This window comes from Leptodactylus fuscus, chromosome 3, assembly GCF_031893055.1.
Source record: "Leptodactylus fuscus isolate aLepFus1 chromosome 3, aLepFus1.hap2, whole genome shotgun sequence".
Taxonomy (NCBI): Eukaryota; Metazoa; Chordata; class Amphibia; order Anura; family Leptodactylidae; genus Leptodactylus; species Leptodactylus fuscus.
Window position 1 is genome coordinate 64,498,280 of NC_134267.1, and position 14,778 is coordinate 64,513,057.

Sequence of the window (14,778 nt, forward strand, 5' to 3'; positions counted from 1 at the left end):
TGATAGGGAAAAAAAATGTACATTGTGATCCCTATATGGGGCTCACAATCTACATACCCCCAAAAAATAAACTTCTACCATGACCTGCAGTGTCTTTGGACTTGTCTCCCATGGATCACATTTGGGACATCATTGGTCAGCAATTGTAAAGGGAGCTGCCAACAGCCAATCTTGATGATTTGTGTGCCTAGGTGCATTCAGTGTGGCATAACTTAACCAAAGCGTGTAAACTTGTGTATTTCTGCACATGGTGCTCATACTCGTTTTTTGAATGTTTTCAGTATTTCCAATTTTTTTAATCATTTACCTATCACTAACTGTCTATCACTCAGGTGGTAACTCCATGACTTGTACCTACTTGGTGTTGCCGCTTCAATGTGGCGGAGTGTAGGTTCTAATATCAGCTAGTACAATTCTGGATACCAGGCAAAGCAGTAATGGAGTGCACAGTACATATACAAAGTTAATGAATATACTTGTACATTCATATTTTAAACTATTGTCCTATTATTGTGTGTGTTCTTCGCATATAGGAACAGAACGCAGTCTTGAAATATCCTGATCCGCTGGGTACCCCACAGCATACGATGCTGAACAGTTCTCTGACAGCTCATTTACGCAGTGTGTCTAAAGGAGATACCCCAACAGCCTCTCCTTTCCAAAACTATTCCTCCCTCCACAGCCAGAGTCGCTCAGTGTCCTCTCCCAGCATCCATTCTCGCTCCCATTCCCCTTCTATTTCCAATATGGCGGCTCTCAGGTAACTGATTATATAAGCTGGTTCATTGTCTACTTTCTGTTCACTTTTGTGTATCTTTGCACATACAGTATTGTTTGTTCCATTATTAAAAATCAGTGCATATACTTTACTTTTCTTGTTTTATATTGGTTGCATAGACTGAAAAAGACATGTCCATCCTTTATAGCATAGCGTCCTCATAATGTAATAGTCTGTTATCCATTCATGACTCCAAATATGGCATTCAGAATGAATTAATCTCTAATAATATCCAACAATCTTTCCTGCTTTTCCAGCCGTTCTCATTCGCCTGCCTTAGGAGTTCAGTCTTTTTCTGGTGTACAGCGCTTTAATTTCTCCAGTTACACTCCATCGCCCAAGAGGTTAGGAACTGCCCATTCCCCCAACAGCACTTCCAGTGACTTCCTCTCTTCCGAAACTGAACCCATAGTTCCAGAACTCTGCATAGATCACCTTTGGACAGAGACCGTTGTAAACACAAGGTAAAAGATATAAGATAAAGGGTTTTATCTCAACGTCTGCATTCAGGAATGGATTTTGGTATCGTCTGATGGTTATGCATAATACTTTTTAATGCTTTTACAGGGAAAAGAACACTCAGGCTACAAAAGTATTTATCACAACCGATTTGTGTGGACAGAAGTACCTGTGCTTCCTTGTAGAATCCCAACATCAGCTTAGGTAAGTCTCTACAATTATAATATAGCATAGTAAGTTGGGTGAATGCAATTGTAAACCCAGTAAGTCATTTCGAAAAAGATTTAACAGACAAGTTGACAAATGATGGCACCTGTAGTTGCTGGATATCTGTGTATTGTATTGCCTTTTCTGAAGTTACACCTAGCTGTTATGCAGACTGTCTGTGTCATTTTCTATGACAAAACTGTATTTTGGTCAGCTATAGGCAGCTTTGTGATGTTGTGTATGATGATGTATAGTGGTATAAAGGATAATTTTAGTTATCCTGCTGAATGTGTCTCTTACCAGTGACGACAGGAGAGTAGGTAACCTGGTGTCCTACACAATCTTATGAAATCTAAAGCCGTACTGGCAAAGCTTCTTTGTTTTAAACTATTGCAGTGGGATTAGGAGCCCTGGAATTTTCTGACACACGATGTCTGTATAATGTTCCTTCACTCCTTATAGGGGTATTCCCGTCAGGAGAATTGGGCGGGGGGGGGGGGAGTGCTCGCCAAATCTCAGTCTCTCATTGGCCCCATATTTGCAGCTCCCACTGTTTCTTCTATGGAAGCTCTGACAATAGATGATCCTTCCTGCTCATCTGTGCTTGAATTTCATATAGACGTGAATGGTGAGAGTTGCACCTGCACTGCCAGCTTCCCAACTCAAGATGCCGCAAGATGGGGTCAAGGGACCTCCATTCTTGAAGTAGGGGTGGGTCCTGGCCATTTATGGCATATGGATATTTCTTGTATGTCCCAGGTGAGAATGTCTGTTGAAATCCACCTGGCTTCTCTCCATTGTAATACAGCATGACAATGTTAACACTTCACTTTAAGGATGATATCAAAAATTATCCCTATGTGTCACCCAATGAATACATCTGAAACTTTTTCTTAAGCACACTTCTTTCATTTTTCTTTCTTTGTTCTTGTCTTGGCTGTGTACATGTTCTCAGGATGGTGAAGTTTGAAGAAAGTAATGACAAGTCACAGCTAATCTTTGGTTCTGTCACCAACATATCTGCAAAAGATGCCGCACCAATAGAGGTATTCTTATCGCTTTTTTTGTACACATCTCAGACATGTATGACATATTCACAGCATATGTTGTAAACACGTGATAGGTGCAGATCTCCAAGCACTGTGTTGTTTCCATATCTCCCATTCACCTTTATGAAAGATCAGCAACTGCACAACTAAGTTTGCTTGGCTGTATCATAATGCTGATGTGGGGGCCACGCTACAAAACTGGGTGCAGCAAAGTTAGTTTGGAGATGTGGGGTACCCGATTAAATATAAACTCTGAAATCTTCATTCATCATCATTAATTCTGCCACTTTGTATGTTTCTAGAGTATTAACACAATGGTGGTTTTGGAGAGCAATGGGAATTTGATTCTGTACACCGGTGTTGTAAGGGTAAGTGAATGCTATATTATATCAATTTAATAAATGGCTATAAGTCTTTGTTAGAGTAAATCTCCACTGTTTAACACCGTGGCATTTTTGGTTCAGTGTCTTTTGCTGATCTAAGGGTGCATTCACACTACGGAACGCCAGCGTGTATCAGAGCCGTACACGCCGGCGTTACAGCAGGGCTGCTGGACACTTCCCATTCATTTCTATGGGAGCCGGCATGCGAGCGCTCCCCATAGAAATGAATGGACTGCTTTTTTCCATTCATTTCTATGGGGAGCGCTCGCATGCCGGCTCCCATAGAAATGAATGGGAAGTGTCCGGCAGCCCTGCTGTAATGCCGGCGTGTACGGCTCTGATACACGCTGGCGTTCCGTAGTGTGAATGCACCCTAAGACTGCTATTCTGATGTTTTCTGAAAATTCTAAAAATTGCACATGGAAAATGGGTTGAAATGAACTGACTACTTGAAATTCCACTTTTTCTATGTAAATGCTTTTGTTGTTATTATTTTCTGTATGCTAGTTTCCTGTGTAGATAGTTTGATACATTACAGCAGTCCATCAGAACACTTATACTATATTATATAGTCGGCTTACCATGACTGGGGGATCTGCCTGATCCTGTATAATGTCAGATTCAGTTCTTTGTTTTTCAATAGTTGCAAATATCCATCTAGAAGTAATTAATTCCTTATTTTGTTTTGATACAGGTTGGGAAGGTTTTCATTCAGGGACTGCCTGCCCCATCTCTCAGCATGTCAAATCCAATGCCTCGGCCTAGTACTCCCCTGGAGAGCATAAGTACACCTACAAAACCACTGACCAAGCATTTAGTTGCTATGGAAGAAGTGGTAAGAATATTTTATTTATGTATGTTATATTTGCTAATGGAAGAACCAGGATGACTTTCCTGAGAGTACGGCTATGTTCACACTACCATTATTACAGTCTGTTGCTGTCATCTGTCATAGCCCCTCCATCTGTGTTCCAGTTCCCGTTAACTCTAATGCAAACCCCATGACACACACTGTCTTCCATTATGTTTGTGGGGTTTTTTGTAATAGAAGAAAAGTCCTGCATCGTCATAATAGTAACATATGGGAAAAGATCACTTCATGTTTTTTTTTACATGTGGGTGAATGCAGAAGGGTTCCCTCTGCACCTGTCATTTAATGTCCATTGCTCTTATCCTGTGTCAGATGAGAACATTAGACATTAACACTTTCCCTGCCATGGACATATGTCATAAGTTCTGATAGGGAGGCACTTCAGTAGCCAAAGACATATGTAATACATCCTTGCTACTAATGCCAATTTCTCAGTATCCATAAGAACTATCAATATCTTAGATTTAGATTTTGGTAACTGTTTGCTGTTACTTTCATCTATCCTATCGTACTAATATTATAAATGTGAAAGTTTGTGTGTTCGATTTTTCTGACATTTGGCTCATACATAGATTGTAACCTGGAATTAGACATAGGCTTCTTATTATGTAGGTAAATACCTGGACTTCACAACCGCTAACAACGAATTTATGTTCAGGTTCATCATCACAGGTCCTTGAGCCATTCTCGGATAGGATTGCCCTATTGTGTGGGTGGAGCTATATAGGATGGGGGGGGGGGGCCGCGGGCAGATGCTAGTTATTATATAATAACTATAACTATATAGTTATATGTGTTGTGTGAGTGAATGTATTATTGAATATATGAATAAATGTATTGAATTTAATACATTAAAAAAAAATCTTTTAAGGTTGCACTTGCCTTTCACAGTGTGTATTTCCCCTACATTTTATAGGTTGATATTTTTTAACATTTCCAGCTTAAAAGCAGATTTTTGTTCCGTCTTCTGTCTCCAGAAACTGGACAGCGGATGCAAACCTGGCAGTCAGTTTTCAAACCCATTCAAGAGAATGGGTTTGAAAAGTGAGCCCCCGTGAGCGTTTTGTACCTGACCGCAGCGAAACCGTTTTTTTTTAACCGGACACAAAGTCCTGCATGTCCGTCTTTGTGTCTGGTTAAAAAAAAAAAAGGTTTTGTCATGAACAGGTACAAAACGCTCACTTTTCAAACCCATTCACTTGAATGGATTTGAAAACTGACTGCCAGGTTTCCGTCCCCTGTCCAGTTTCTTGGGACAGAAGACGGAAACCCAGCAGGATTGGCTGAAGTGCGCACGGGCACAGATGTGAACTCGCCCTAGTATAAATAATTTATAAGTATTTTGTTATATACTTTAAATCAAAATTGCATAAATGCCAAGTGGAATTTTGAAAATGTTGCAGGCGTCTACGTTCAGAAAATATATAGGTATAGGCAGTTAGTAGGGCTGAGCGATTATGACATAAATCAGATCCCAAAGTATAATTAGCAGAAGGCCAGGGGAGGTGAGGAACCATAAAAACAACATTACTCACGTCTCCTGCTCTTCGGAATAGCTCCCTGCTGTCTTAGACGCTTCTGGCTGACATCAGGGACTACTGATTGGGCCCCAGCATCACATACAGACTCATTTGTTACAATTCTACGTGACGTCAGCTAGAGGGCAGTCATGCTGGAGTGCAGAAGTGTATAAGCTGAAAATATAGTAATTACTAACATGAACAAAATCACTCCACTTATCCTCGTTGATGTTTAGGTTTTACCTTTAAATCTCACAAGTGTGAATGTTGTCCTAGTTTACAGAGGTGCAAAATGTCTGTAAACCCTGGCAGCGAATGGGTTAAATTGTTGTAAACCCACCCTAACAATGGGATCATCATGGTTATTAGATTCCTGGAGATATGCCTTTTGATCCAGAGTTTATTCTGATAACCAGATTTTAAGTTAGGAAGGAATTTTCCGCTAAAGTTTCGAAAATTATATCCTACCTCATGGGGTTTCCTTCCTCTTTAACAGCATTATAGGATAATAGGCAGAACTAGATGTTTTTTGTTTTTTTTCCCAGTTCAACAAAGCTTGTGAAATATGGCTGTATTTTGTTTATATACATGTCTTTCAGATATTTATTTTTTTATTTAAGCTGTTGAGAAAAAAAAAAAAAAAGACTGGTGGATTTACAAAATGCTGAAATAAGATTTAGTGGAGACTTTTTGATTGTTTTCTGTTTTTGATTTTTTTTTTCTTAGTTTCTGAATGACTGGCTTTCACACACAGTTTATAAGCTCTTGTGAGCAGGGCCCTCACTCATATTGTTTGATATGTTCCTTTCTATGTCACATTGTATTGTCAAATACTGTCTATTCATTTACCCTCTGACTTGTGATGTGCTGTAGAATATCTTGGCACTATATAAATAGTTGTTTTTTATTATTGTTATTATTATTATTACTGCTACTACTATTACTACAAACCACCATATACTATACTACACCATATATATACTATATATATATATATATATATATATATATATATATATATATATATATATATATATATATGCTTTGGTAAATGCATAGTATGCGAGTAAGTTTTTCTATTTGTTTTTCAGGCAGCAATGCTTTCCCCAGTTCCTGAGCTTCGGGATTCATCTAGACTCCATGAGTCGAATTACATTGAAGACTGTACTTTTCATCAATTTGGAACTTATATACATTCTGTCAGAGACCCGGTACACAACAGGTTAACTTTGGTAGGTAATCTGGTTTGCTTCTGCTTTTGTAGTGTGTATCTTTTCACAAAGGTTTGGCACACTGAACAACAATATTGTGATCTCCTGAATTTCTTTATAACTTCACTTTCTCAATTTGTGAACTATATAAGTACAGCATCAATAAACATTGTCTACTCTAAAGGGTTTTCTCGGACTTTAGTGTTGATGGCCTATCGTATTGATCTGACATTGATGACCTTTCCTTAGGATAGGTTATCAATATCAGATTAGTGGGGGTTCCAATCCGGGCATACCCACCAATCTGCTGTTTCACTGAATTGCTACAGTTTGAAAGCCGACACTGTTCATTCTGTAGTGGCTGTGAATGGTGCCGCAGCTCAATACCATTAAATTAAATGAGCAGCCAATACCAGTAGGAGCCATGGAGCTGTGTCTGCTTCTGAAGTTTAGTGGCTCTTTTGACCAGCTGATAAGGATAGGCAGGGCCAGCGATAGGGGGGGTGCAAACAGGGCAATTGCCCGTGGCCCCTCCAGGATCCAGAGTCTGATGAGTCTGACTTTACTGGCGGCTAATCTGCTGCATTGATGTCACATTTCGGCTGGCCTTAAAAATTTAAGGCTTTAACTTACATTAGCCCATCTTCATATTAATAGTAGACAGAGATTCATTGTTAGTTAATTTGCTTTTATATCACTACCATAATCTACAGAGTGTTCACATCTGTTTTATTGCATTTTGTTTCATGTGGTTTTATTATTATTACAGGAGCTGACAAATGGGTCTATGGTTAGGATAAGTATTCCGGATGTTGCTACATCCGAACTAGGTAAGCTTCCATTTTTACAAATGCTTATGCATGTGTAGCGCGTGAAAGCTGTTGGACTGTAAACCGTTCATAGTAAAGTATATGACACAAGTGAATATGTATAACAGCAACACACACAAGAGCATGCAGACATGTACACACAAACAGTGTAAACCTCTATGCCGTTCAGTACTGGTAAAGCAACTAAAAAAGAAATGTGTATATAGTTGAGTGACCTTTTTCCACAGTAACTGTAAAATAATAATAATACTTAATCCCTACAGTGAAAAGATGTCTTCAAGCTGTTAAATACATCTTGCCAAAAGAAGTAGCAGTTCAGATGCTTGTAAAATGGTACAACTGCCACAATGCCCCCGGAGGCCCCAGTAATCACTCCGAATGGAGCCTGTTTGTTACCTGCCTCATGAATATGATGGGATACAACACAGACAAGCTGTCCTGGACCCACAATGTAAGTGTGTGTGACTGATGAATAACCCCATATTGCTGCACATAGGGCCGTGTTATAGACTTCAGCTTCTCTTTATTATGTCGCTGTAACCATCCCAGTAGCTTCACATAAAGAACATAGCAATGCTTCTTCATCAACCACATAGTCTTAGTTCAGGTACCGATGGTTTAGTTAAGTCATGAAGTTTAGAAAACATGCAACAAAGATGTAAGACATATATAGAGTTTTACAAACAAGCTACTTCCTTGTGTTTTCATGTTAATTTCTGTTATTTTGAGGGTTTTTTTAAAAAAATATTGTTTCATTTGCCTATTCAGCATGATTTTGAAGGCTCATTGTCACCAGTGATTGCTCCTAAGAAGGCCCGACCATCTGAAACTGGATCTGATGAGGTAAGACGTGTGTTTTTGATCCATGTTATATTTCTATATATACAGTCCTATGAAAAAGTTTGGGCACCCCTATTAATCTTAATCATTTTTAGTTCTAAATATTTTGGTGTTTGCAGCAGCCATTTCAGTTTGATATATCTAATAACTGCTGGACACAGTAATATTTCAGGATTGGAATGAGGTTTATTGTACTAACAGAAAATGTGCAATATGCATTAAACCAAAATTTGACCAGTGCAAAAGTATGGGCACCTCAACAGAAAAGTGAAATTAATATTTAGTAGATCCTACTTTTGCAGAGATAACAGCCTCTAGTCGCTTCCTGTAGCTTTTAATCAGTTCCTGGATCCTGGATGAAGGGATTTTGGACCATTCCTCTTAACAAAGCAATTTAAGTTCAGTTAAGTTTGATGGTCGCCGAGCATGGACAGCCCGCTTCAAATCATCCCACAGATGTTCAATGATATTCAGGTCTGGGGACTGGGATGGCCATTCCAGAACATTGTACTTGTTCCTCTGCATGAATGCCTGAGGATTTGGAGCGGTGTTTTGGATCATTGTCTTGCTGAAATATCTATCCCCGGCGTAACTTCAACTTCGTCACTGATTCTTGAACATTATTCTCAAGAATCTGCTGATACTGAGTGGAATCCATGCGGCCCTCAACTTTAACAAGATTCCTGGTGCCGGCATTGGCCTCACAGCCCCAAAGCATGATGGAACTTCCACCAAATTTTACAGTGGGTAGCAAGTGTTTTTCTTGGAATGCTGTTTTTTTTTGGACGCCATGCATAACGCCTTTTTGTATGACCAAACAACTCAATCTTTGTTTCAACAGTCCACAGGCTTGTCCGAATGTGCTTTTACATACCTAAGGGGGCTCTGTTTGTGGCGTGGTTGCAGAAACAGCTTCTTTCTCATCAATCTCCCATACAGCTTCTCCTTGTGCAAAGTGTGCTGTATTGTTGACCGATGCACAGTGACACCATCTGCAGCAAGATGATGCTGCAGCTCTTTGGAGGTGGTCTGTGGATTGTCCTTGACTGTTCTCACTATTCTTCTTCTCTGCCTTTCTGATATTTTTCTTGGCCTGCCACTTCTGGGCTTAACAAGAACTGTCCCTGTGGTCTTCCATTACCTTAATATGTTCCTCACAGTGGAAACTGACAGGTTAAATCTCTGAGACAACTTTTTGTATTCTGCCCATGAACAACTATGTTGAACAATCTTTGTTTTCAGATCATTTGAGAGCGGGCTGCCCATGCTCGGTGACCATCAAACTTAACTGAACTTGAATTGTTTTGTAAAGAGGAATGGTCCAAAATACCTTCATCCAGGATCCAGGAACTGATTAAAAGCTACAGGAAGCGACTAGAGGCTGTTATCTCTGCAAAAGGAGGATCTACTAAATATTAATGTCACTTTTCTGTTGAGGTGCCCATACTTTTGCATCGGTCAAATTTTGGTTTAATGCATATTGCACATTTTCTGTTAGTACAATAAACCTCATTTCAATCCTGAAATATTACTGTGTCCATCAGTTATTAGATATATCAAACTGAAATGGCTGCTGCAAACACCAAAATATTTAGAACTAAAAATGATTAAAATTAATAGGGGTGCCCAAACTTTTTCATAGGACTGTATCTCTTGACAAGAAGATTCTGAGATCCCTTGAGTTTTTTTTTTTTCATTTAAATGTACCCGTACACTTGATTTCTAAGTCTGACTAGGCTTCTACAGATACTTTTTTGTTTTCAATTACTGTTAGAGAACTTTTATTATAAAACAGATCATTGTGTCCTGGTCTTTATTAGTGTTGAGTGAATAGTAGCTACGAATACCTCGCTCCCATAGGAATGCGTGTTAGCGGCTGTTGCCGCCCACCGGCGCTTAACCCCTTGGTGTTCGGCCGCTTCCACGCATTCCTATGGGAGCGAGGTATTCGATGAATAGTTTCAAATACTATTCGCTTATCTCTAGTCTTTATCCTTGTACAGTTGAAAGCACAAGGCTTTATTGTGATGTGCTAGAGCAATGTAAAGTTTGTGTTAAAGTTACTAATGCCTTCAATTGTTTGTGTGCAATTCTAGGATTGGGAATACCTAATAAGTTCCGACTATCACCAGAATGTTGAGTTTCATGTGTTTGCTAAAGCATTGCAGCTAGATCCCGTAGAAGTCCCCAACTGTAAAGAAGACAACCAGCAAGTTTTTACTCTAGACTCTACTGCTCTCCTCTTCAGTCATATCCCAGCCATATTTTATGTGCTTCATCTCACCTATGAGGAGCTTAAGCTGAACACATTAATGAGAGAAGGCATCCGTTCTCTGGTTACCCTGCTCCTGCAGCTAGCAAGGTGTGTAGTATAACATCATTCATATGGGAACTCATATTTGTACAGATTGGGTTGAGGACCTTTAAATGACCAATGAAAGGGCATCTCCACAACTGATTTATGGGAGTCTCAGAGGTCAGTACCCCACCCATGAACAATTCCTTTATTGATAGACTTCTTTTATCAGGTTCAAAACCAGTAAGTGTCATGTATTGACTTTTAAAGGATGCAGAAGCATACCCCTGTGCCCACTGACCGATGAGGCAATGTGGAGAATAACATCTTTATATAGAATTGCAAATCAGCCGGCAACTGCATTGTGGACTGATCTGACCTGTCAAATTTACCTAAAAGACAGCTGCAAATGCTTCATTTCTACAGCCCAAGCAATCCCCTATAGCTGGTACTGACACTTCAGTCACTGTCTGCTTCACTGCTGCCTGTAGACATATCTCCTAAATCAGGCCCCATTTCTTCATTCACTTACAGGCATTTTTGCAAATCTATAAAAAGATCATTATCTTGGCATTTTCATTGGTTTGTGACAACAAAGTTATATATATTTTTTTTTAATGTAGATTGTGAGCCCCACATAGTGCTCACAATGTACATTTTTCCCTATCATTATGTCTTTTTTTGGAATATGGGATGGAAATCTATGCAAACACGGGGAGAACATACAAACTCCTTGCAGATGGTTTTATGCCCTTGGCGGGATTTGAACACCAGGACTCCAGCGCTGCAAGGCTGCAGTGCTAACCACTGAGCCACCGTGTGGCCCCTATCAAAGTTATATTTTTATTGAAGGTCCCTACATGGCCGGATTATTGGTTTGAGAGTCATTTGGAGTCAGACAGGCAGGCTTTGAAGTAATCCCACCATTAAATATAATACATTTCTCTCACACATCATAACTTTGCAATTGGAATAATTTATAAAATAAAACACTGCTGTGTACATCTATATTACTGTTATATACGAGTTATGTACCCTCATGCTGTTATTTGGATTCCCTCACTGAGCATCCTCCATTGTTGTCCAGTAGTTGTGGACGCACATTCTCAGTCTTTCCTTCCAGATCTTTTTGTACATGGGGTGTGGTATTGGTTTCTGATATTGTGCAGGCCTGAGTATAAGAATTGGTGCACTACAAGGACCGTCTTGTCACGGTGCTGTGACATACACATATAGCATATCCTATAAATGTCTGAACATTTACAGAATGGAGGTCTCGTTCTATTAATGCCATTAATGTTTTTCATTTCAATGGCGGTTTAACTGGCCAGTATATGCATTACACAAGGGCAGAGAATACAAGGCTGTACAGAACATCGAAGTGGGGAGATGACAAGAAATATTCTTTAGAAATCCGATGTCTCCACATTAACTTTCTACATCTACTGCTTGTGTTTTGAAGGGATTTGAAGCAGCCTCCGTACACTGATTTTTACTTTAGGGACTATCCAGCTCTAATACGGAACTCAGGGCAAACGTGTTGCATGGAGCCAAGTAAGTAAATCCATGTACTTCCACGTGCCTTGTTTTTTACAGAACTTAAATGGATGGGCAATATGTGATATGAACAAGTATTGGCAGCGAAACATAGTAGTGCTCTGAAAGCTGTATTGTTATAGTAAAAGTTGTTAATATATTAATATATTCTATACTATCTCAGAAGGCTGTTTTAGTTTTTAATGTGTAGTACACTTTATTTACGCTTTGCTTATAAAACTTTTTTTTTTTTTTTACTTTTCTCATTCTATACTTGCAGCTCAGATTGGGTTCATGAGTTACCCATCATTTTTCACTACGGATCCACCAAGTATCTATCAGTGGCTCAGCTCTTGTTTGAAGGGAGAAAAGTATCCAGCTTACCCGTACCTTCCTGGTATATGTGAGAGAAGCAAGCTTGTAGTACTGGTAAATAAAATATTTTTAAATTAACAACTTTTTGTTATTTTTATTGTAATTAAAATGAGCGTCGTATACATATAAAGCCAATCGTAAAGCTTATGAGTTACAGAATGCTCCTACCTTCACCAATTCTCATATCAGCTTTATTTCTTCACGCATGTATCCTACAGCGCATGGGTGATATGTCTTTTTTGTGCTGACCGACACTGATGCAAGAGCAGTGTATGATTTCCCACTCCCCTCCCCTGTGCATTAATGTGTGTTTGATCTATTCACTGTCTATATTTTTTTTTAAAAACTCAAAAAACCTGTATTGTATACTGTATAGTATAACACATTGCTTTTTCTGCCCCTTATGTTGTAGAGTTTTGCACTGTATATTCTTGGTGATGAGAATGCTGTTGCAAATGGGATGTCAAAGTACCTGTCTAAAATAACTGCAGGTAAAATGCTCATACATAAGTGTATTATTGTTTGGCCATGTAAGGTGCATATGATCCAGATATAATTGGACCAATTTCTCTTTCAGGGCAGAGAAAACAGCAGCAGGAAGAGGACAGAAGGTTGAAACCTAAAACATTAGTTTACCAACATTACTTTTAAAGCTTTTCATAACCTTGTGATTTGTTTGCCTCTGTAGGTATAGCTTAAAGCCCATTCCGTCTGTATCCAGTCTTTCAGAAAAGCTGGTGGTGTGGATGTCTAACATAGGTGAGCCTAAAAAAATCTAATAAAATGACATTGCCTAAATTGCCCTATTTAGTTATATCAGCTACTGTAGTGGATAAGCAGGTGATACACTGGGAGTGATACTTAGTTTCACCATGAATTGCGTAGCTCATTACCTGGTGGACTGTAATCTGAATCTGGACTAGAGATGCTAGTTGTTTAGCCACATCTTTCTCAGGGGACGTTAGTTTTAGCACCCAGTATGCTAATTGGGCCCTCTACTTTCATGTGGACGGTCCTGGGCTCCACCTGACAATAAAGAGCCTAATTTTAGCATATTATGTGCTGAAAATACCTGCATTGATTACTCAACAATGGTAGGGGCTAGAGAGAGAATCAGTGGAGTGCCACCTATTAAAAGATGCAAAGACTTGGAGTTGGTAGATGTGATGAAAGCCAAGAAGGTAGATATTATTGTGTATTATGGTTTGAATCCACACAAAGGTGGACATTTATAAAGCTCTGTAAGTCTATTTTGGCATAAAATAAAGTTACAATTCAGGAATTTGCAATGTTTCACATTTTCGTTGCTGCTCTTTTGAATACTCCCTTTTCAATAAAATTATTGTCATTGATGCCAGAAGTCTTGTGTAAATTATAGCTAAAATCTTGCCCTTGTAGCAGACATAGATTTCAGTCTGTGGTTGGCCTAAAACGTGTGCCAAATATATTAAGAGGATCTTAGTTTTACATCTTACTTGTGCGCTTTTCAATAGGGCTAGTGAATAAACACTCCATAGTCTTAATGATAAATAGTTATGTTGTCTTTTTTTTTTTTTATTTGGGGGGGGGGTTAAATGTAATAAAATGCTTGTGTTTTTACCTGAAATCACTGCTGTAGATGTTATATTAAAAACTTTGTACTGTATAGATGTTGCAGCTTTTATGTATCACAGTGCACATACGCTGTTTACCGTCAAATCTATCAGTGACCTGGAGTAATGTCTCCGCACCTCCTGCGTTCTCCTAAGCTATCATGTAAACTCAGTTCCAATTTGGTCAAATTGGATCAACCATCAACAATCCCTATCTAGTACTTAGGTTTAGGGCAATGGTGTGCTTTAAATTAAATTCTTTTACTATATTTTTTATATAATGTATGGATACAATTATTTTTTTTTTTTTTTACTTGGTTGAAGTTATTGTTTAATTTTTGCAAGGATTTTCACTGCAAGATTTGGAGTCCCTTCCATTTGGAGTTGCACTACCCATTAGACACGCCATCTATCAGTGTCGACAAGAACCTGCTTCTGATTGGCCAGAAGCAGTCTGCCTTCTTATAGGACGCCAAGACCTTTCCAAGCAAGCCTGCCAAGGGAACTTTCCACAAGCCAAATCAGTGAGTATCTTTAGGATTGGAGAACTGCAGTTATCTCTAGGACGTGTTTCTAATATTATGAACTGTCACACTAATATATTGTAACACATTTGCTTTTTACAATGTTATGTAAAACCCATTGTATTTTGCAAAACATGCATGGTGGTAGTATTTTGAAATGGGTAACACTTGAAATTTGTCAGTTTTCTTAATAATTTGCACATAAGCTTAATTGTCTGTCCAGTATTTGAAAAGCTCGAGTACTTTCTTCCAGAAACGTCACCTTCCTTGTCCGTGGGGTACATCTGTTATTACAGCTCACCTGTAT

The 14,778-nt window shown here is 38.9% G+C and overlaps 1 protein-coding gene across 1 annotated transcript in view; it reads left to right on the plus strand.

Moving 5' to 3' along the window:
• Positions 1-14,778, plus strand: part of ANAPC1 (anaphase promoting complex subunit 1) — a 78,257-nt gene that overhangs the window by 13,586 nt on the left and 49,893 nt on the right. The window contains exons 9-25 of the mRNA XM_075267679.1: positions 534-760; positions 1,036-1,242; positions 1,346-1,441; positions 2,400-2,490; positions 2,796-2,861; positions 3,571-3,711; positions 6,359-6,499; positions 7,248-7,308; positions 7,572-7,759; positions 8,077-8,151; positions 10,245-10,510; positions 11,907-11,998; positions 12,261-12,409; positions 12,768-12,846; positions 12,933-12,966; positions 13,044-13,114; positions 14,293-14,471. Coding sequence (XP_075123780.1) covers positions 534-760; positions 1,036-1,242; positions 1,346-1,441; positions 2,400-2,490; positions 2,796-2,861; positions 3,571-3,711; positions 6,359-6,499; positions 7,248-7,308; positions 7,572-7,759; positions 8,077-8,151; positions 10,245-10,510; positions 11,907-11,998; positions 12,261-12,409; positions 12,768-12,846; positions 12,933-12,966; positions 13,044-13,114; positions 14,293-14,471 — 2,163 coding nt within the window. The remainder of the gene's footprint in view (positions 1-533; positions 761-1,035; positions 1,243-1,345; positions 1,442-2,399; positions 2,491-2,795; positions 2,862-3,570; positions 3,712-6,358; positions 6,500-7,247; positions 7,309-7,571; positions 7,760-8,076; positions 8,152-10,244; positions 10,511-11,906; positions 11,999-12,260; positions 12,410-12,767; positions 12,847-12,932; positions 12,967-13,043; positions 13,115-14,292; positions 14,472-14,778) is intronic.